Source organism: Xenopus tropicalis, chromosome 3 (assembly GCF_000004195.4).
Source record: "Xenopus tropicalis strain Nigerian chromosome 3, UCB_Xtro_10.0, whole genome shotgun sequence".
Classification (NCBI taxonomy): domain Eukaryota; kingdom Metazoa; phylum Chordata; class Amphibia; order Anura; family Pipidae; genus Xenopus; species Xenopus tropicalis.
This window is the reverse complement of record NC_030679.2, coordinates 123,008-146,815: the sequence shown is the minus strand read 5'-3', so window position 1 is coordinate 146,815 and position 23,808 is coordinate 123,008. Positions and strand designations below refer to the sequence as shown.

Genomic DNA, 23,808 nt, shown 5'->3' with positions numbered 1-23,808 from the left:
CCAACATCACTGCCCAACCTCACTAATGGGGCTGAATGGGAGCAACTCCCAGCAACACTGTTCCACGATCTAGTGGGAACCTTCCCAGAGGGGCAGTTATAGCAGCAAGGGGAGGGGCAACCCAACTGCCTCCCTGTGGGATGGAACCCCGACTGTGAGCCTGACCCCCAACATCACTGCCCAACTTTACTAATGGGGCTGAATGGGAGCAACTCCCAGCAACACTGTTCCACCATCTAGTGGGAACCTTCCCAGAAGGGCAGGGGCAGTTATAGCAGCAAGGGGAGGGGCAACCCAACTGCCCCCTGTGGGATGGAACCCTGACTGTGAGCCTGACCCCCAACATCACTGCCCAACCTCACTAATGCCCCTCTGCCCACATAGTGGTGCCAACATGCTTTAATTACTCATTTTCCTTACAGCCAAGTCCCAGGAGACACTGCCTTCAGAATCAATATAAATACTGTGTACAGTAAAGTGGGTTGGGGCAATTACTGTAGGGGGCAATCGATATTATTCACCTTTGTTTGCCCTGTGTGTGGTTGAATTGCCCCCGGCAGCCCCGTGTGTGGGTGAATTGCCCCCGGCAGCCCCGTGTGTGGTTGAAATGCCCCCGGCAGCCCTGTGTGTGGGTGAGTTGCCCCCGGCAGCCCCGTGTGTGGTTGAAATGCCCCCGGCAGCCCCGTGTGTGGGTGAGTTGCCCCCGGCAGCCCCGTGTGTGGTTGAAATGCCCCCGGCAGCCCCGTGTGTGGGTGAGTTGCCCCCGGCAGCCCCGTGTGTGGGTGAGTTGCCCCCGGCAACCCCGTGTGTGGGTGAGTTGCTCCCGGCAGCCCATAGGGAAGCTGCAATATAAAGAGAATTTCTGCCCCATAAAATCATCACTTTATTTCAGTGCGCAGTGATTCCCGGCTCCGTACAGTGAGCGCTATGGGCGCAGCTATGGGCGCAGCTACGGGCGCAGCTACTGACCCAGAGGCGCCGGTCGCCATGTCCCATTAAGAACCCGTGTGGTTTTAGTGACACAACAACAAACATAAGTGAGAGCTACTGGATCCGTGTCGAGCCCTTCCATTGGCCGAGGCTTATGGGTCCGACCATTTCTTACAGTGGGTGAGAGAGTGAGCGCCCCCTACAAACCCCAAGTGGCGCTTCCCACCCAATAATAAATCCAGTGCCAAGAGCGGATCCCTGGCTCAACCCTAAACCCTTCCTGATAGGATCTGCTATTGTGACAGCACCAAATGCAGATGTTAACAGGTTAAATATTCAGAGGGGTGGAATGAGCCAGACGCTGCCCCTTTAACTGCGTGAACCAATGAAATTGCACTGGTCTAGGTGGATCACAAGGAACTGCTACGACCATGAACATTAGGGATCCACTTCTGCAGCCAGTACCATTGTGGCGGTGGGGGGGTAACAAACACTTGTTCCCTTTTCCATAAATGAGGAATTCTCACTGTAATTGTCCCATTGGTGCTGTGAGTGCCGAATAAACAACACCCCCCCCCCCAGGGGCCACTCCTTCCCCACAGGATACTCCTTTTTCACATTAAATTTGGTCCTACAAATTGCATAAATGAAAACAGTCCGAAAGACACATGAGGTTCTTTAAGGCGAAGACTTCCCTCGGCTTCTCCACCAACCCGGACGCGGAAAGCCACAGTCAGCGGCTGCGGTTGGTCAATAAATATTCAGCCAATACGGTTGCACTGAAAGAGCAGAATGAGAATAACAGCAGCGGGTTAAACCCAACGTATCAACCAATGTATTGTTTCCCCTGGGGCACTTCCTATATATACCCCCGGGGGGCCCAGTAATAAGGTTTGGTGCTACCCCCCAGCATTATTGGTGCTGCCTCCTCCCCCTGCATTATTGGTGCTACCCCCCTGCATTATTGGTGCTGCCTCCTCCCCCTGCATTATTGGTGCTGCCTCCTCCCCCTGCATTATTGGTGCTGCCCCCTCCCCCAGCATTATTGGTGCTGCCTCCTCCCCCTGCATTATTGGTGCTGCCTCCTCCCCCTGCATTATTGGTGCTGCCCCCTCCCCCTGCATTATTGGTGCTGCCCCCTCCCCCTGCATTATAGGTGCTGCCCCCTCCCCCTGCATTATTGGTGCTACCCCCCTGCATTATTGGTGCTGCCTCCTCCCCCTGCATTATTGGTGCTGCCTCCTCCCCCAGCATTATTGGTGCTGCCTCCTCCCCCTGCATTATTGGTGCTGCCCCCTCCCCCTGCATTATTGGTGCTGCCTCCTCCCCCTGCATTATTGGTGCTGCCCCCTCCCCCTGCATTATTGGTGCTGCCTCCTCCCCCTGCATTATTGGTGCTGCCCCTCCCCCTGCATTATTGGTGCTGCCCCTCCCCCTGCATTATTGGTGCTGCCTCCTCCCCCTGCATTATTGGTGCTGCCCCCTCCCCCTGCATTATTGGTGCAGCCCCCTCCCCCTGCATTATTGGTGCTGCCCCCTCCCCCTGCATTATTGGTGCTGCCCCCTCCCCCTGCATTATTGGTGCTGCCCCCTCCCCCAGCATTATTGGTGCTGCCCCCCCTGCATTATTGGTGCTGCCCCCTCCCCCTGCATTATTGGTGCTGCCCCCCCTGCATTATTGGTGCTGCCCTCCCCCTAGTGTTATTGGTGCTGCTCCCCCAGTGTTATTGGTGCTGCCCGCCAAGCATTATTGGTGCTGCCCCCCCCAGCGTTATTGGTGCTCCCGCCCAGCGTTATTGGTGCTCCCCCCCAGCGTTATTGGTGCTCCCGCCCAGCGTTATTGGTGCTCCCCCCCAGCGTTATTGGTGCTCCCGCCCAGCGTTATTGGTGCTCCCCCCCAGCGTTATTGGTGCTCCCCCCAGAGTTATTGGTGCTCCCCCCCAGCGTTATTGGTGCTCCCCCCCAGCGTTATTGGTGCTCCCCCCCAGCGTTATTGGTGCTCCCCCCCAGCGTTATTGGTGCTCCCCCTAGCGTTATTGGTGCTCCCCCCCAGCGTTATTGGTGCTCCCCCCCAGCGTTATTGGTGCTCCCCCTAGCGTTATTGGTGCTCTCCCCCAGCGTTATTGGTGCTACCCCCTAGCGTTATTGGGGCTGCCTGCCCAGCATTATTGGTGCTGCCTGCCCAGCATATTGGTATTGCCCCCCCAGCATATTGGTATTGCCCCCCCCCCAGCGTTATTGGTGCTCCCCCCCAGCGTTATTGGTGCTCCCCCCCAGCGTTATTGGTGCTACCCCCCAGCGTTATTGGTGCTACCCCCCAACGTTATTGGTGCTACCCCCCCCAGCATTATTGGTGCTACCCCCCAGCGTTATTGGTGCAACCCCCAGCGTTATTGGTGCTACCCCCAGCGTTATCGGTGCTACCCCCAGCGTTATTGGTGCTACCCCCAGCGTTATTGGTGCTACCCCCCAGCGTTCCCTTTTCCATAAATGAGGAATTCTCACTGTAATTGTCCCATTGGTGCTGTGAGTGCCGAATAAACAACACCCCCCCCCAGGGGCCACTCCTTCCCCACAGGATACTCCTTTTTCACATTAAATTTGGTCCTACAAATTGCATAAATGAAAACAGTCCGAAAGACACATGAGGTTCTTTAAGGCGAAGACGGTGCTACCCCCCAGCGTTATCGGTGCTACCCCCCAGCGTTATCGGTGCTACCCCCAGCGTTATCGGTGCTACCCCCCAACGTTATTGGTGCTACCCCCCAGCGTTATTGGTGCTACCCCCTAGCGTTATTGGTGCTACCCCCATGTTATTGGTGCTACCCCCCAGTGTTATTGGTGCTACCCCCAGTGTTATTGGTGCTGCCCCCCAGCATATTGGTGCTACCCCCCAGTGTTATTGGTGCTACCCCCCAGCGTAATTGGTGCTACCCCCCAGTGTTATTGGTGCTACCCCCAGTGTTATTGGTGCTACCCCCTAGCGTTATTGGTGCTGTCCCCCAGCATATTGGTGCTACCCCCCGCGTTATTGGTGCTGCCCCCCCCAGCATTACCATGGGGTGCAGGGGGGAAGGAATTCCGGGCGCACTTACACACAACAGGAACTTTAGGACTTGCTGACGTTTTCGTAAATGACGTCACTAATGCGGAACTGCTGCCTCTTCTTCTTCCACATCAACTGCGCGCACTGATGGATGAACACAAACTGCTCCTATGGGGGGAGACAAACGGAGAGGTCCTATTGGCCCGTTGTGTCCAACAAAGCAACCAATAGAAATATCTGCCCAACAAAGTGCCCAATAGAAATATCTGCCCAACAAAGTGCCCAATAGAAATATACGTTGATATTTTACCTTTATCAAATGAACTAAAAGAAGGTGAAACAGTGGAGGCTCAGCCAATGGCTAACTGGCTACTGGCCTTGGGCAGTGATGCCGATATTGTGGTGGGCAATTGGGTGGGTTATTAGGGCTGATTTTCATGGGAGGGATGATAAAGAGACAGCCCGTACCTCTGTCTGCACCATAGACATCCTGTGAGAGCGCAACTCACTCACGAGCCCCAAGATATCGACAAATTCATGGTCCCGGATGTGCTGCATCAGCCAGTCCAGCGCTATGAAGGTTCCGGTCCGACCCACGCCGGCGCTGGCACAGAGAGGAACACGCAGAATTGGCACAGACTCAGTACCCAAGTGCCCAAGGGCTCATTTACTAATCTGAGCGCAAAGTGCAATCATAGTGGGAGGTCATTTATCAACACTGGGCAAATTATCCCATGGGCAGTAACCCGTGGCAACCAATCAAATTGTTGCATGTATTGTTCTACCTGTAGCTGGCTGAAAAAAGCCAAACACTGATTGGTTGCTATGGGCAAATCTGCCTAATGATGATACATTTTTTGTCTTTAAGTAGAATAACAGTTGCCCTTTTCTGGCGGAACTTGGGGGCAATTTACCAATGTCGGTGGCGCCTGCGGCGGAGAATTGCACACAATAGCGGTGACATTTTTTTTCAGCCAATGAGAGTACAAGTTTCTTGTGCGCCAGTGGGTCTGTGCCAGCCAGAAACTGTAATGGGGCATCTGAGTGGCACAGAGACCGGCTGCGATGGCACGAGGGGCAAGTAACTTTCTGTGCGCAATGTTGGGTGAGTGAGTGTAGGAGGGGCCAGACCGGGGGTGAGTGAGTGTAGGAGGGGCCAGACCGGGGGTGAGTGAGTGTAGGAGGGGCCAGACCGGGGGTGAGTGAGTGTAGGACAGGCCAGACCGGGGGTGAGTGAGTGTAGGAGGGGCCAGACCGGGGGTGAGTGAGTGTAGGAGGGGCCAGACCGGGGGTGAGTGAGTGTAGGAGGGGCCAGACCGGGGGTGAGTGAGTGTAGGACAGGCCAGACCGGGGGTGAGTGAGTGTAGGAGGGGCCAGACCGGGGGGTGAGTGAGTGTAGGAGGGGCCAGACCGGGGGTGAGTGAGTGTAGGAGGGGCCAGACCGGGGGTGAGTGAGTGTAGGAGGGGCCAGACCGGGGGTGAGTGAGTGTAGGACAGGCCAGACCGGGGGTGAGTGAGTGTAGGACAGGCCAGACCGGGGGTGAGTGAGTGTAGGACTGGCCAGACCGGGGGTGAATGAGTGTAGGACGGGCCAGACCGGGGGTGAGTGAGTGTAGGACAGGCCAGACCGGGGGTGAGTGAGTGTAGGACAGGCCAGACCGGGGGTGAGTGAGTGTAGGACAGGCCAGACCGGGAGTGAGTGAGTGTAGGACAGGCCAGACCGGGGGTGAGTGAGTGTAGGACAGGCCAGACCGGGGGTGAGTGAGTGTAGGACTGGCCAGACCGGGGGTGAGTGTAGGACTGGCCAGACCGGGGGTGAGTGAGTGTAGGACTGGCCAGACCGGGGGTGAGTGAGAGTAGGACTGGCCAGACCGGTGGTGAGTGAGTGTAGGACTGGCCAGACCGGGGGTGAGTGAGTGTAGGACAGGCCAGACCGGGGGTGAGTGAGTGTAGGACTGGCCAGACCGGGGTGAGTAAGTGTAGGAGGGGCCAGACCGGGGGTGAGTGTAGGACAGGCCAGACCGGGGGGTGAGTAAGTGTAGGAGGGGCCAGACCGGGGGTGAGTGAGTGTAGGACAGGCCAGACCGGGGGTGAGTGAGTGTAGGACAGGCCAGACCGGGGGTGAGTGAGTGTAGGACTGACCAGACTGAGGGTGAGTGAGTGTAGGACAGGCCAGACCGGGGGTGAGTGAGTGTAGGACAGGCCAGACCGGGGGTGAGTGAGTGTAGGACAGGCCAGACCGGGGGTGAGTGAGTGTAGGACAGGCCAGACCGGGGGTGAGTGAGTGTAGGACAGGCCAGACCGGGGGTGAGTGAGTGTGGGACAGGCCAGACCGGGGGTGAGTGAGTGTGGGACAGGCCAGACCGGGGGTGAGTGAGTGTAGGACTGACCAGACCGGGGGTGAGTGAGTGTAGGACAGGCCAGACCGGGGTGAGTAAGTGTAGGACGGGCCAGACCGGGGTGAGTAAGTGTAGGAGGGGCCAGACCGGGGGTGAGTGAGTGTAGGACAGGCCAGACCGGGGGTGAGTGAGTGTAGGACGGGCCAGACCAGGGGTGAGTGAGTGTAGGACAGGCCAGACCGGGGGTGAGTGAGTGTAGGCCAGACTGGGGGTGAGTGAGCGCGGGACTGAGTGAATGAGTGTAGGACTGGGGGTGAGTGAGTGCGGGACTGAGTGAGTGTTACCTGCAATGCACCGTTACGGGTCCCTTAGACTTCAGCGCCTTCTGCCTGACGACCTGGACAAACTGCAGGACACTCTCGGCCGCATTGACTGTCGGAACCCCATGGTCAGGCCACGCCGTGAAGTTAAAGTGTGTGACGCACTGGGTCTCATCCGCCTGCACAGGCCCAAAAGGAAGGAACATATTAACCGTTACCCTAGCAACGCCTGGCGCTAACCCCTTATTCTCGTTTCTAGAGGACAACACTGGCAGTGCCCAATGGGCTGTTACTCACATACGAGACCCTAAATACTCGCTGCGCCCAGTCCGATTGCTCCTCCTCTGACGCCATCTCCACGGTGATATCGCCATAGTTTACCGGTTCCGGAGTGAATGGCCAGTAGTGGTCACATTTAATCTAAAAAACAGAAAATGTTGCCTTTAATACCTGCCTTCCCTTTTGCCCCCAGTCAGTACCAGTAACCATGGTGCACAGAACCCGATGGCACCCAGGGAACCCAGCGACACCCAAGGACTCCCACGTCACCCAAGGAACCCAGCGTCACCCAAGGACTCCCACGTCACCCAGGGATTTCCACGTCACCCAGGGACTCCCACGTCACCCAAGGACGTCACCTAAGGACTCCCACGTCACCCAGGGACTCTCACGTCACCCAGGGACTCCCACGTCACCCAGGGACTCCCACGTCACCCAAGGACTCCCACATCACCCAGGGATTTCCATGTCACCCAGGGACTCTCACGTCACCCAGGGAACCCAGCGTCACCCAGGGACTCCCACGTCACCCAAGGACTCCCACGTCACCCAGGGATTTCCACATCACCCAGGGACTCTCACGTCACCCAGGGACTCTCACGTCACCCAGGGACTCCCACGTCACCCAGGGATTTCCACGTCACCCAAGGACTCTCACGTCACCCAGGGACTCCCACTTCACCCAGGGACTCCCACGTCACCCAAGGACTCCCACGTCACCGTCAGAGATAAAGCTGAACAAAGTGCAGAACGGATCCAGTCTGGAATATTCTCTCACGGGTTTATGGTGCCATTAAACTGGGATCATTGAGTGCCTAAGTGGTACATGGCGCCACCCTCACTGTGCCCACGGGGTACCTACCCGCCGCTTCTCGTTGCACTGGGTCAGCATGACAATAACTTGGCACTTCTGCTGAAGGATCATTTTCCAGAAGTCGTTCCTGGTCTCCGGCAGGGGCCCCTGAGTGGCGATATATTCCTGGGCGGCACTGTAGCCCTGAAACCCACAAAGGTGCCAGTCAGAGCAGCGCCACCGGGCACAGATACAAACCTTCCACTCATTACACAGGGGGTACCAAGAGGGGTGCATTGGGGCAGGTAAGGGTAAGCTCACCTTTTGGGAATGCCCCTGCCCCACTTGGCCACACACCTGGAAGGGCAAATGCCCAAAAGCCTTCAGATGAGTTAGCTGGTTATTTGGGGTTCAGTATCCTGAATAGTGGCTTTAATTACAGGGAAGGTGGATGGAAGCACCCCGAAATACAACTGTGCCTTTGCCACTAATTTAAAGGAAAATTTCACTATGAATATACCACAAATAAACTTACTCTAAGCAACCAGCTATAGGGTTTTTATATTGATTTTATGCGGCTTTTTAAGCATTAGTGTTCGTATTTTGTATGGTTTTTCAGCCTGAAAATGCTCTCCGGTTGTCAGGGTCACTGTGCCCGGCAACCAAACAGACTAAACGTAGGGCTTTCATTTTATTGTTACTGTATTTTCTTTTTAGGCCCTTTAACATTTATCTTCTATTTGGATTTCCAGAATGCTAAGTGGTTGCTATGGCAAAAGCCCCAAGCCTTTACCCTAAAGGTGTCCGTACAGGGTAAGATTCACAGCCTTGGTGAGGTCCCCCAATATGCCCCCCCTTAGGGCCAAATGATCTCATTACAATGTGGGGGAATGAAAAGTTGGAGCAAGGAATGAGGCGATGTGGCCCCCGATCCGATCGACATGTGGATGATTTTCAGACAGATCCTGGTTGGGTAGGGCCACCGGGGGCCCCCCATACATGGGCAGATAAGCTGCAGAATTGGTCCAAAGGACTCAGCTGGGATCTGCCCCTGTATGGGCACCTCTACTTCTAATGCCAATAGCTACAGAACTAACATAATCTGCACCCAAAGAAAAGATCATTTTAAGATGAACCCCATTTAATGGGTGCTGCTCACACTGGGGGGCCATGAAATGACTCCACCCACTCACCGGAATGTAATTGGCGTTGATATAATCGGCTCCTTCATCGGCTTCTAGAGAAATCAGTTTCACGCGGCTGCAATCATCTGCGGCAAAGGAGAGAGAGAGAGGGGTATATACTAGAAATCAGCCAATCAGGAGAGAGAGAGAGAGAGAGGGGTATATACATACCTGGGCCTAGAAATCAGCCAATCAGGAAGTTATAAACCAGCAGTAGCTGCTCTAAAAGACAAGGGGCAGAACCTTCTATGCCATCAGGAGACACCTGTACCCCCTTAAACCCCAGTAAGAGTCTGGCTTAAACTCTTCCACAGTGTCATTGCCCCAATCCTTCTCTACGGCAGCGAAGTGTGGGGTCCGATCACCTACCCAGACCCACCCAAATGGGACTCTAGCCCAACAGAAATATTCCATCTGGAATTCTGCAGCACCTTCTCCAGGTCCCCCTGGAGCCCCCCAAACAGTGCCTGTTGGGCTGAGCTGGGCACATTCCCCTACTGTTTGCCATACAGCAGGGGGCGCTCTCATACTGGGCACACCTACACACCCCCCGGAGCCCCCCAAACAGTGCCTGTCGGGCTGAGCTGGGCACATTCCCCTACTGTTTGCCATACAGCAGGGGGCGCTCTCATACTGGGCACACCTACACACCCCCCGGAGCCCCCCAAACAGTGCCTGTCGGGCTGAGCTGGGCAGATTCCCCTACTGTTTGCCATACAGCAGGGGGCGCTCTCATACTGGGCACACCTACACACCCCCCGGAGCCCCCCAAACAGTGCCTGTCGGGCTGAGCTGGGCACATTCCCCTACTGTTTGCCATACAGCAGGGGGCGCTCTCATACTGGGCACCTACACACCCCCCGGAGCCCCCCAAACAGTGCCTGTCGGGCTGAGCTGGGCAGATTCCCCTACTGTTTGCCATACAGAAGAGGGCGCTCTCATACTGGGCACACCTACACACCCCCCGGAGCCCCCCAAACAGTGCCTGTCGGGCTGAGCTGGGCAGATTCCCCTACTGTTTGCCATACAGAAGAGGGCGCTCTCATACTGGGCACACCTATACAACAGCAACCCCAGGACCTACCCCCATAAAGTCTTGTTGCACAATGAGACCCAGGGAAAGCCTTGTGCCCTGAAACAACTCATCAGCACCCTGCCCACCCAAGCCTCCCACCCACTGACTAAAGGCCAAGTAACAAAATCAATAAACCAGTCTAAAGAGCAATATGTCTGTGATTGGAGGGATGAGATAGCAAACTCCCAGAAGCTTACAATCTACCAATCACTAGGGAGGGAATACAGACTTGGAAAGGCTACAGAAGCCCAAAGACATTCCGGTACAAAGTGTCAGTAGTGAGTAGAACTGTGAGGAACAGAATGGGGTGGAAGGTGTAGGAACCACAAGGACCAAGTTTTACCAACTAAAATTCTCTTATTACAAACGGTGAAATAATCTGGGAGAGCGATTTCCCCGTGGTACTTACATGGCAGGATATTCGTGTAGCGGTTTTTGCCTCTGTTTGATGGAAGGTCGGCGGCAAAGTGCGGAATATCCAGTCCGACCATCTTTAGTTCCTGGCGAGAAAACCATTTATTAAATATGTGTCACATGTTACATGTATGTTATGGGTTTGACTGGCGCTTGGCCAGTGGCTACACCGAAAGGTACAGGGAGGTGCCCAGTGGCAGAACAGGTTGGCACAGAGAGGTGCCCAGTGGTAGGACAGGTAGGCACAGAGAGGTGCCCAGTGGCAGAACAGGTAGGCATAGAGAGGTGCCCAGTGGTAGGACAGGTAGGCACAGAGAGGTGCCCAGTGGTAGGACAGGTAGGCACAGAGAGGTGCCCAGTGGCAGAGCAGGCAGGCACAGAGAGGTGCCCAGTGGCAGAACAGGTAGGTACAGAGAGGTGCCCAGTGGTAGGACAGGTAGGCACAGAGAGGTGCCCAGTGGCAGAACAGGTAGGCATAGAGAGGTGCCCAGTGGTAGGACAGGTAGGCACAGAGAGGTGCCCAGTGGTAGGACAGGTAGGCACAGAGAGGTGCCCAGTGGCAGAGCAGGCAGGCACAGAGAGGTGACCAGTGGTAGGACAGGTAGGCACAGTGAGGTGCCCAGTGGCAGAGCAGGCAGGCACAGAGAGGTGCCCAGTGGCAGAGCAGGCAGGCACAGAGAGGTGCCCAGTGGCAGAGCAGGCAGGCACAGAGAGGTGCCCAGTGGTAGGACAGGTAGGCACAGAGAGGTTCCCAGTGGTAGGACAGGTAGGCACAGAGAGGTGTGAGTATGTACCAGGAGGTGCCCAATGGTTAACCAGCGCAATTAGGCACAGACAGGTACAGAGAGGCGCCCAGTGGTAGAACAGGGCAATTAGACACAGACGGGTACAGAGAGGCGCCCAGTGGTAGAACAGGGCAATTAGACACAGACGGGTACAGAGAGGCGCCCAGTGGTAGAACAGGGCAATTAGACACAGACGGGTACAGAGAGATGCCCAGTGGTAGAAAAGGGCAATTAGACACAGACGGGTACAGAAAGGTGCCCAGTGGTAGAACAGGGCAATTAGACACAGACGGGTACAGAGAGGTGCCCAGTGGTAGAACAGGGCAATTAGACACAGATGGGTACAGAGAGGTGCCCAGTGGTAGAACAGGGCAATTAGACACAGACGGGTACAGAGAGGTGCCCAGTGGTAGAACAGGGCAATTAGACACAGATGGGTACAGAGAGGTGCCCAGTGGTAGAACATGGCAATTAGACACAGAGGGGTACAGAGAGGCACCCAGTGGTAGAACAGGGCAATTAGACACAGACAGGTACAGAGAGGTGCCCAGTGGTAGAACAGGGCAATTAGACACAGACGGGTACAGAGAGGCACCCAGTGGTAGAACAGGGCAATTAGACACAGACAGGTACAGAGAGGTGCCCAGTGGTAGAACAGGGCAATTAGACAAAGATGGGTACAGAGAGGTGCCCAGTGGTAGAACATGGCAATTAGACACAGAGGGGTACAGAGAGGCGCCCAGTGGTAGAACAGGGAAATTAGACACAGACGGGTACAGAGAGGCGCCCAGTGGTAGAAAAGGGCAATTAGACATAGACGGGTACAGAGAGGCACCCAGTGGTAGAACAGGGCAATTAGACACAGATGGGTACAGAGAGGCACCCAGTGGTAGAACAGGGCAATTAGACACAGACGGGTACAGAGAGGCGCCCAGTGGTAGAATAGGGCAATTAGACACAGACGGGTACAGAGAGGCGCCCAGTGGTAGAACAGGGCAATTAGACACAGATGGGTACAGAGAGGCGCCCAGTGGTAGAACAGGGCAATTAGACACAGACGGGTACAGAGAGGCGCCCAGTGGTAGAACAGGGCAATTAGACACAGACGGGTACAGAGAGGTGCCCAGTGGTAGAACAGGGCAATTAGACACAGACGGGTACAGAGAGGCACCCAGTGGTAGAACAGGGCAATTAGACACAGACGGGTACAGACAGACAGACAGACATCACATGACTTAACAGGAAGAAAATTCCCTCATTCTTACTTCAAACTGGAGGGAGAATTTGTAATCAGAGTCTTTGGACATTTCCTTTATGTATAAATCAAAGTCATCAAGCTGCACGGGGCTAAATGGGAAATAATGAAAGATATTTTATTGCAAAGTAATCTGAATTATTCAGTATCTACTGCCAACCTGTCCCATAGAGCCTTATACATGTAATGAGCCCCTGGGTCTGCCCCCCCCCCCATGTGTCCCATAGACCCTACTGAGGGGCTGCATCTCCTTATACATCTAATGAAATGAGCCCCTGAGTCTGCCCCCCCCCAGGTGTCCCATAGACCCTACTGAGGGGCTGCATCTCCTTATACATGTAATGAGCCCCTGAGTCTGCCCCCCCATGTGTCCCATAGACCCTACTGAGGGGCTGCATCTCCTTATACATGTAATGAAATGAGCCCCTGAGTCTGCCCCCCCCCCCCCCATGTGTCCCATAGACCCTACTGAGGGGCTGCATCTCCTTATACATGTAATGAAATGAGTCCCTGAGTCTGCCCCCCCCCATGTGTCCCATAGACCCTACTGAGGGGCTGCATCTCCTTATACATGTAATGAGCCCCTGAGTCTGCCCCCCCATGTGTCCCATAGACCCTACGGAGGGGCTGCATCTCCTTATACATGTAATGAAATGAGCCCCTGAGTCTGCCCCCCCCCCCCCCATGTGTCCCATAGACCCTACTGAGGGGCTGCATCTCCTTATACATGTAATGAAATGAGCCCCTGAGTCTGCCCCCCCCCCATGTGTCCCATAGACCCTACTGAGGGGCTGCATCTCCTTATACATGTAATGAAATGAGCCCCTGAGTCTGCCCCCCCCCCCCCCCCATGTGTCCCATAGACCCTACTGAGGGGCTGCATCTCCTTATACATGTAATGAAATGAGCCCCTGAGTCTGCCCCCCCCCCCATGTGTCCCATAGACCCTACTGAGGGGCTGCATCTCCTTATACATGTAATGAAATGAGCCCCTGAGTCTGCCCCCCCCCCCCCCCCATGTGTCCCATAGACCCTACTGAGGGGCTGCATCTCCTTATACATGTAATGAAATGAGCCCCTGAGTCTGCCCCCCCCCCCCCCCCCCATGTGTCCCATAGACCCTACTGAGGGACTCACTTGGTCAGTTTCCTCTTCTTCAGCCCATTTTTATTCCTGAAAGAAATCACAGTTCAACCAATAAATACAGAAGGTGAATAAGAGTTTTCAGGACAAAGTATTAGAATTCTGTACCATTGCATTGAGGGCCCCTCACCCCAACCCCAAAGTACCCACAAATCAGTGAACACAAGGAATAGGCAACAGAAATAGATAGAAGCAAGTGGATTCCAAACTTTGGGGTTAGTAGGTATTTCTCTCAAGCCAGTTACCATGACAGACTAAGATAAAGCTGCAGCCAACCCAACTGGTAAGCGGGTGTCATCTCTGTCCAATTAATTAACTTAACTAATAATTACCTTACTGGGAGATTAGGGATAGAAGACCTTCATTTATTTCATTATTTTCCAAGCTCTTCCCTGTCTCCCCTTTTCCTTTTGATGTTTGCTCTGGGTTTGGTAAAACACAAACTGGATTTGTCTTCTTACAATAATACAGGTATGGGATCCCTTATCCGGAAACCCGATATCCAGAAAGCTCCAAATTACAGAAAGCCTGTCTCCCATAGACCCCATTTTAATAAAATAATTCAGATTTTTAAAATTGATTTCCTTTTTCTCTGTAAAAATAATACAGTGCTGGGGGCGCATGCGCGTCATGGAACAGTGTGGACGTCCCTGATGTGAGCTCCGCGCGAAAGGGATAAAAGCAGCCGCTGTTTAAGCTTCTAACCCGCTTGCAGACGTTCAGGGGACTGCATAACCGAGAGGTGATAATCGGAGGCATGGGGAAAAAAAGAATCAGAGACTCTACCTGTACTATATCCCCGTTTCTACAAAAACCCGCGGCGTCAGACAAACTGAGGCGGATCCAAGATGGCGGCGGAGAACAAGAACCGGACTTCAGCTCGGCGACTAGTTCGCCATCACAGCCCCAAACGCCGGAGAGACACTCGGAAGCTTCCCCTCACCACTCGGAAGGTACGGACCACACTGACTCAAACTGTGACCACAGATATACTTATAAAACAGCTCTCGACTTACGAGACTCTCTCTCAGCGGCAATAACCGAGTCAGTTAAAGCAGCAGTACAAGAGATCAGGGCAGACATCTTTTCACTAGGTCAACGAGTTGACCACTTGGAGACTGTCTCAGACAACATTATTGTCCGCCATAACATACTAGAGGATGACCTACTGACCATGAAAGAGGAACTAACCTCTCTAAAAGCACACTGTGAGGACCTAGAGAATAGGAACCGCAGACAGAATTTAAGGATCAGAGGTATCCCCGAAAATGTACAGCCCAAAGACCTCAGACAATACCTCAGAACACTATTCTCAACACTATGTCCCGATTTGCCAGCGGAAGCATGGCGATTCAATCGGGCGCACAGAGCTCTAGGACCCAGAAGGCCTACTCAACAAACTCCCAGAGATGTTATTCTTTGCTGCCACTACTTTGAAAGTAAGGAGCAAGTACTAGCCCACACTAAGATGCTTCCCCATGTGGACTTCCAAGGAACTAAGCTACAGATATACAACGATATTTCTCCAATTACACTAGCCAAGAGGAGAGAACTGAAACAGGTAACACAGCATCTAAGGGCCCACAACATCAGCTACAGATGGGGGTTCCCGTTCAAGTTGATCGCTACCAGCAATGGACAGCAATACACACTCATGGACCCTCAACAAGCCAAGAGATTCCTACTTGCCATGGGCCTACCACCGATACCACAGACGGAACCCGAGCCACAGAAGTCCCCAAGCAGATTGACCACCGAATGGGAAAGAGTCGGTCCTAACCTACCAAGATCTCCACGGCGGCCATCTCCGACGCCCGGACCGCTAACCTGACTGCACTAAAAAACCATCCCAGCCGAAACAGCCGCGGATAAACCTGCACCATAATGACTATGATAAATCCCGCTGGCAGAGCCCCACGATCTTGGACGGCACACACCATGAAGCCTGGACGTTCCTACCGGCATCGGTACAACAACCTTAGTACCTCGTCTAAAGTGCCCACAGTTACCAAATTAAGGGTAACATCCCTATAACTGATCTCTTACATCAGTCTATTTCTCCCCCTCTCCTTTGCTCCCACCGGGTCATTTGCCAGTGAACTTTTACTCTATTGCCCTCCCCCCTCCTCTCTTCCCCTCTCTTCTTTTTCCTACCTTCCCTTTCTTTCTCTCCCTATTTCTTTCACAACCAGGGGGTACTGTAAGCATCGGAGTATAGCACATAAGGTTATTGCTAATACAACCGCGTAATACCACAAAATGGTACCCTCAGGTCACTGTCCACTACGACAACCCACTCCCCCCCCCCCGCTCTCACCAAACCACTCACCAATGAATCCTTATTCAAGTGCTCCCCTGTTTCCCTTCTCCTTCCCTTTTTCTTCATTTCTTTCTTAACTAAATGGTATCGTAAATATCAAAGCACAGTTCAATCTCTAACTAAGCAAATTGCAGACCCTAGAGGCCACTACCTCCTGCTGCAGGGCACCTATGTCAGCATTCCTATCATACTTGTGAATGTATACCTCCCGAATGTAAAGCAACTTCATACACTGAGAAAGGTATTATCCAAACTAGCCAAAACAACGGCCCCCATAACTATTATAGGGGAGACTTTAATATGGTACATTCAGATATACTTGATAGGGACAACCCCCCTAACCCCAAAGCCCGACTCACACACCAAGCTAAACAGTTCAGATCAATGCTGAGAGCCCATTCTTTGCTTGACATTTGGCGTATTAAACACCCTAAGGAAAGGAGGTATACATTCTATTCTTCGCCCCACAAAATTTCTACTAGATTAGACTATTTCTTTGTTTCGCCCCAATGCCTGAAGCACCCTATAGAGTCCTCCATACAAGCCATTTCCTGGTCTGACCACGCCCCCATCACAGTATCTATCTCACTACCACACAGCATCCCAAAACAATCACATTGGCGTCTCAATGAGACCATATTACACAACATAGAAACAAAGGACAAGGTTCTTGACTCCATTAAAGAATACTTCACCCTTAATAAAGATTTAGTAACATCAAAGGCACTTCTATGGGAAGCCCACAAGGCTACAATTAGGGGTCAACTTATAGCCCTCTCAACAGCTAAACAATCCGCCAGACGCACTGAAACCCACAACTTAGAAACTAAACTCAAAAACTTAGAGACCTCCTATAACACTAACCCCACTCCAGCATTACTGCACGAAATTCAGTCTGCCCGCAATCTACTAAAACAGAGCGCCCTCAAAAGTGCAGAAAAAACAATGATTTGGACCAAAAGACGATACTATCAATCAGGAAACAAAGCCCACACAATCCTAGCCCAACAACTGAAAAAAAGCTATAATCAGTCTCAAATTCTCTCTATACAAACAGGTACCGGGGACTTAACATACGACCCTAGACAGATTGCACAGGCATTTCATAAATATTACTCAACTTTATACAACCTAACAGATGCCCCTTCCCATTGTGAAGCCGACCTGTCTAGTACACTAGCCTCCTTCCTCCAAGACTGCAAATTACCTAAACTTACAACTGAGGAACTGGAGAAACTAAACAGAGATATACCAGTTGAAGAACTCCTTGACGTAATAAAGTCGCTCCCCTCCCAAAAATCACCGGGCCCAGATGGCTTCCCTAACTCTTACTGCAAAATTTTTAGTGGGCCTATTTAACGACTTTTTAAGAGGTAGGGAAGCCATCCCAGATACAATGCTATCCTCAAACATAACACTACTACCAAAAGAAGGGAAAGACTTTACTTTATGTGCCAATTACCGACCTATAGCGTTATTAAACTGCGATTTAAAATTTTTTACAAAGATACTGGCCAACAGATTAGCCAGAATACTACCTGGACCAGGTTGGCTTCATAATGGGAAGGCAGGCAGGAGACAACACCAGGAGAACTACAGACATTTTCGACACTATCAAAAATTAAAACTCCCAACCACAGTGCTCAGCCTAGATGCTGAAAAAGCATTTGATCGCTTAGACTGGAGCTTTATGGTCAAACTCTTACAACACATGGGATTCAGAGGCCCATTTCTACAAGCAGTAAAGCTCCTATATTCTAACCCCAAAGCATACCTAAAATTAAACGGAGATGGAGGAACCCCAATTTCAATAAACAACGGGACCCGTCAGGGGTGCCCATTATCCCCACTACTATACGCAATCAGCATCGAACCTCTTGCAGCCAATGTCATTATTTGCAGATGATGTCCTCCTTACCATTAGCAACCCTGCCGTCTCCCTGCCCAATCTGCATAAAACCCTCCAGCAGTATAGCACTATTTCCGGATATAAAATAAATTGGTCCAAAACAGAGGCACTCTCCATGAACATAGACACTCGCACAAAAAAGGCACTGACTCAAACCTTCAAATATAAATGGCAAACATCCCACCTGAAATACCTGGGGATACACATCACCCCCAAGTATGAAGATCTCTATAGGGCAAATTACATACCATTACTCAAAAAATATATGTATTATGTATTTCACATGATAATTTTTCAAATAAAAATTTGAGTTACAAAAAAAAAAATAATACAGTGCTTTGTATTTGATCCCAACTAAGATATAATTAAACCTTACTGGGTGTAAAATAATCCTATTGGGTTTAATTAATGTTTTATTGATTTCTTAGTAGACGTAATGTATGAAGATCCAGATTATGGAAAGACCCCTTATCCGGAATACCCTTGGTCCCGAGCATTCTGGATAACAGGTCCTATACCTGTACCCTAATATTTCAATGGCAAATGCTCACCAGTTCTGGTTTAGCTGTTATTCCCATATCTACCACTAGGGGGAGTACAGGATTTTGCAGAAGCAGTGCTATTAGAACTGATGCAATCTGAAAAAAAAACATGTTTTCCCGTGACAGAATCTCTTTAAACAGAATTAGTTTTTCTTTTTTTGGCCTGAGCTGGGCCTTACTCCCACTTTTCCATTTACTTCTGATTAAAGCTGCTGACTCGGCAGGTTCCTCATCCACTGAATAATACTGTCAATTCTCACTTGGTAACATTTTCCCCATTTCCCTCAATCAGTAAGAAAACTGCTCACATATAAACTTCACCTATCCAGCTTGCACTGCTACAACTGCCCTTCTTCATCATATCCCAAACCTGTAGCACTGCTCCAACTGCCCTTCTTCATCATATCCCAAACCTGTAGCACTGCTACAACTGCCCTTCTTCATCATATCCCAAACCTGTAGCACTGCTACAACTGCCCTTCTTCATCATATCCCAAACCTGTAGCACTGCTACAACTGCCCTTCTTCATCATATCCCAAACCTGTAGCACTGCTACAACTGCCCTTCTTCATCATATCCCAAACCTGTAGCACTGCTACAACTGCCCTTCTTCATCATATCCCAAACCTGTAGCACTGCTACAACTGCCCTCCTTCATCATATCCCAAACCTGTAGCACTGCTACAACTGCCCCTCTTTATCATATCCCAAACCTGTAGCACTGCTACAACTGCCCTCCTTCATCATATCCCAAACCTGTAGCACTGCTACAACTGCCCCTCTTTATCATATCCCAAACCTGTAGCACTGCTACAACTGCCCCTCTTCATCATATCCCAAACCTGTAGCACTGCTACAACTGCCCTCCTTCATCATATCCCAAACCTGTAGCACTGCTACAACTGCCCTTCTTCATCATATCCCAAACCTGTAGCACTGCTACAACTGCCCTCCTTCATCATATCCCAAACCTGTAGCACTGCTACAACTGCCCTTCTTCATCATATCCCAAACCTGTAGCACTGCTACAACTGCCCTTCTTCATCATATCCCAAACCTGTAGCACTGCTACAACTGCCCTCCTTCATCATATCCCAAACCTGTAGCACTGCTACAACTGCCCCTCTTCATCATATCCCAAACCTGTAGCACTGCTACAACTGCCCTTCTTCATCATATCCCAAACCTGTAGCACTGCTACAACTGCCCCTCTTCATCATATCCCAAACCTGTAGCACTGCTACAACTGCCCTTCTTCATCATATCCCAAACCTGTAGCACTGCTACAACTGCCCTCCTTCATCATATCCCAAACCTGTAGCACTGCTACAACTGCCCTCCTTCATCATATCCCAAACCTGTAGCACTGCTATAACTGCCCCCCTTCATCATATCCCAAACCTGTAGCACTGCTACAACTGCCCTCCTTCATCATATCCCAAACCTGTAGCACTGCTACAACTGCCCTCCTTCATCATATCCCAAACCTGTAGCACTGCTCCAACTGCCCTCCTTCATCATATCCCAAACCTGTAGCACTGCTACAACTGCCCTCCTTCATCATATCCCAAACCTGTAGCACTGCTATAACTGCCCTTCTTCATCATATCCCAAACCTGTAGCACTGCTACAACTGCCCTCCTTCATCATATCCCAAACCTGTAGCACTGCTATAACTGCCCTTCTTCATCATATCCCAAACCTGTAGCACTGCTCCAACTGCCCTTCTTCATCATATCCCAAACCTGTAGCACTGCTCCAACTGCCCTTCTTCATCATATCCCAAACCTGTAGCACTGCTCCAACTGCCCTTCTTCATCATATCCCAAACCTGTAGCACTGCTACAACTGCCCTTCTACATCATATCCCAAACCTGTAGCACTGCTACAACTGCCCTCCTTCATCATATCCCAAACCTGTAGCACTGCTACAACTGCCCTTCTTCATCATATCCCAAACCTGCTATAACAGTCTCATTCAATGTTTGGCACTTACCAGCCAACCGAGTGCAATTCAAGGAGACAAAAGAAAAAGCAGTTCATTTATTGGCTTAGATAAGGACATACTTTGCCCAACTCAATAGAAGAAGAGAAAATAAATTTATTACTGGTACTAAAGAAATGAAGTAAATAGGTGCCACCGAGAGGTTAAAGACTTACCAAGGGTTAATATAAAAAGCCAACAGATAATCAGTCCAGAGGCAAGAGGGGAGAACTGTTAGAAAGGCAAATATACTCCTACGCCTGTGAGTATTAATAAAGAGAGACAGGGAGTTAGTCAGAACGAATGGGCGGTGCCTAATAAAATAAACACAAATGAAAAAAGAGCCCCACTATGAAAATGTATGTATTAGTTTGCCTTTAAAGACAGCAACAGACAAGATATGAATCAATGTAACCAGGACATACAGGGAAACAAATGGGATGAGGGGCAAATAAACTCCAAGAGGAAGAGGAGGGGGCAACACACACTGTTTGATGAAGACAAAGAAGGGACCCTCAAACCCTCATGTTGTGACGTAATAGAGTTTGGATGCCCAATGATCCCTATCTACATCTACGTTAATGGGTGTCATGGGGGGGGAGGTGTCTGTGGTGATAAAACATATGGGTGGCATTTGGGACACATTGTAGCCCAAAGCTGCCCAACAAGGAAATTTCAGCCTACCGTGTGAAGCATAAGTTTAGCCACCACTGATTTAGGGTTCTATGAGGCAGGGTCCAAAATTGGGTTCTGGTGCTGTTTAGGGAAGATCCTTTAAGTGAATGTTCCTTCTTATAAGATGGGTTAGGGTTACAATAAGGAGTATTATTTAGTCTAAACCAATTCTGCTCCATGGAGGAAAAGACGGAAGGACCATGAGATCCATAGGAGACCCATTACTTCTACCTACACCCAGTAGCCAGGGGCACAGTCTGTTGGCTGCAACCCCCCAGTCTCACCTGGGGGTCAATTTACCCAGATCCCTTCCACCAATTCTTATTGGATTTCTCCACAAGAACAAGTTCATCTTGGCTGCACCCCGATTCTGGCACCTTCCCAATGGGAAAACAATATAACTAATTGCCAATCTGATGCCCCCACATTGCCCAGATCTTAGAGAGACTGCATCTTGTGCTTGAGGGGTTCCCTTAGAATGGGAATTATAACTGTTCAGTTACCCCTAAAGTGCCGATAGGGCACCGTATGCCATGGAAATGCCCAGTGGGCGCCTGCCCAACACTCACCAGTTGTAGGGAAGTTTTCCATCTTTTTCCAATGAGGCAAAATTGACAAAGGTTCCAGCTCCACAGTCCCTGTTAGAGAGAGACGATTAGTGGTTTTGGGAATAATGGAGTAAGGGGAGTCCCTACATGTTCCCTTTGTATCAGTTACTGGCCAACTGGGCTCCCTCTGTGTTTCTGTAACACAGACACCAAAACCCCTCAGTTTCAGAGCAACTGCCCTACCCACTGACACAACCCACTGACACAACCCACTGACACTACCCACTGACACAACCCACTGACACTACCCACTGACACTACCCACTGACACAACCCACTGACACTACCCACTGACACTACCCACTGACACTACCCACTGACACAACCCATTGACACTACCCACTGACACTACCCACTGACACAACCCACTGACACTACCCACTGACAAAACCCACTGACACAACCCACTGACACTACCCACTGACACTACCCACTGACACAACCCACTGACACTACCCACTGACACAACCCACTAAGAACTACAGAAAACGTCAATAAATAATCAAATATAAAAAACTATTCAGTGATGCAGAGTCAGGAGGTGTTAAAGTAGTGGAAGCTGCTGTATACATAGTAATAAGTGACAGGCAGGGGCCTCAGCCAGGGAGAGGGGTACAGGAGCAGGGGCCTCAGACAGGGAGAGGGGTACAGGAGCAGGGGCCTCAGCCAGGGAGAGGGGTACAGGAGCAGGGGCCTCAGACAGGGAGAGGGGTACAGGAGCAGGGGCCTCAGACAGGGAGAGGGGTACAGGAGCAGGGGCCTCAGACAGGGAGAGGGGTACAGGAGCAGGGGCCACATACAGGGAGAGGGGTACAGGAGCCACAGACAGAGAGAAGAGTAAATGTGTCTGATAATAATATCACACTTTTAGCCAATACATTAATAACTGCCCTGAGCAGTGTGTGCAGATTTGGGGGTGATGCTGGCAGTCTCACTGATCCCCCTTTTCCCTATGGACACATCTGACCTGGACATCTGTAGGTGCTTTCTCCGCAGCACAATCAGCATGAGAAAGAGCAGCGCTATCAGCAGGACGCTCAGCAATGCCAGCACCGAAATAACCACCACATTGGGGTTCAACTCAGCAACTGCAAAACAGAAATCCCAATGTGTGCATTAGCCTGGGCTGTGTATTCATTTGGGTCAGTACCTATTTCACTGTAGCTGAAGCAATTACAGTCACTTGGACCCTACACAATGGACAGCAGCCACCCCAACGTATTCAGCCCCGAGTACTTACCCAGAGTGGACACGGTGAGGAAGGTGGGGGCGCTGGGGGTACGGTGGCTGATGCTGGTCACACTGCAGTTATAGGAGGTGTCCGGCTGGAGACTTGAGATTGTCACAATGTGGGAGAAAACAGCAACAGGATCCTTGGAAGAACCATCGGGTAGAATTAACCTCATTGTACATTATAAGCAATTGTACATTGTGCCCATTATAACGGGAAAATCCATCTGTCTGTCTGTCCATTTATCTATCTATCCAGCCCTATCTATCCCCATCTACTGCTATGTGCATCTAGCGCTTTATCTATACATCTCTCTCCATTGCCCAATCACATTACTGACATACACGGCACCACTATATAAACATGCAGGGATATAGTAGCAAGTTATGGAGGCCGCACTCTTGTCACAGTAGGGTCATTACTAATATATTATTATTATTATATATATATTATTATTATTATATTATATATATATATGTTATGGACACAGCATAGTGATACAAGATTTGCATCTCCTTGGGAATAATCTAAGGGGGTGATTTATCGATGCTCGACTTTGATATTTTTTTCACAGGTCAAGTTTGTCCTAATAAAACTCAAATTCAAATAATGGTTCAAATACTCGAATAAAAAGGTATTTATTAAGTGCTAAAAACCCGAAAACTTGAATGTAAAAAAAGTCTAAAAGCTTGTGAGTTTCTATAGAAGTCAATGGAAGTTTGGCAAAGTCAAGCCGTATTTTCAATTGGAGATATTCAAGCTATTTGAGTTTTTTCAATCACACATTAATAAAGCATTCGATATGTGAGTTTATTCAATTTAGAAAAACAAACTCAAATGCACAAAATCTAAAACTAATAAATAAGCCCATAAGTGTCGATTGAAACTCTGGTACAATTTATGGTGCAGGCAGTAAAGGGTTACTTTCCCACATTGCCATTAATAGGCCAATAACATTGGGATTGGTAGAATAAT

General features: G+C 50.8%; 1 protein-coding gene across 3 annotated transcripts in view; it reads right to left on the bottom strand.

Annotated features, from left to right (window-relative positions):
• Positions 1-863: 863 nt before the first annotated feature.
• The window catches only part of ptpro (protein tyrosine phosphatase, receptor type O), a 57,317-nt gene continuing 34,372 nt past the window's right edge, over positions 864-23,808 (bottom strand). Inside the window, exons 14-27 of one of the 3 annotated variants that reach the window (XM_031897598.1) lie at positions 22,843-22,975; positions 22,570-22,690; positions 21,564-21,632; positions 20,496-20,579; positions 13,558-13,593; positions 12,431-12,512; positions 10,376-10,466; positions 8,901-8,977; positions 7,777-7,911; positions 6,933-7,055; positions 6,660-6,814; positions 4,445-4,580; positions 4,026-4,144; positions 864-1,709 (exon numbers count right to left, since the gene is read on the bottom strand). In XM_031897598.1, coding sequence (XP_031753458.1) covers positions 4,040-4,144; positions 4,445-4,580; positions 6,660-6,814; positions 6,933-7,055; positions 7,777-7,911; positions 8,901-8,977; positions 10,376-10,466; positions 12,431-12,512; positions 13,558-13,593; positions 20,496-20,579; positions 21,564-21,632; positions 22,570-22,690; positions 22,843-22,975 — 1,347 coding nt within the window. In that variant the 3' untranslated portion in view covers positions 864-1,709; positions 4,026-4,039. 3 annotated transcript variants of the gene reach the window in all.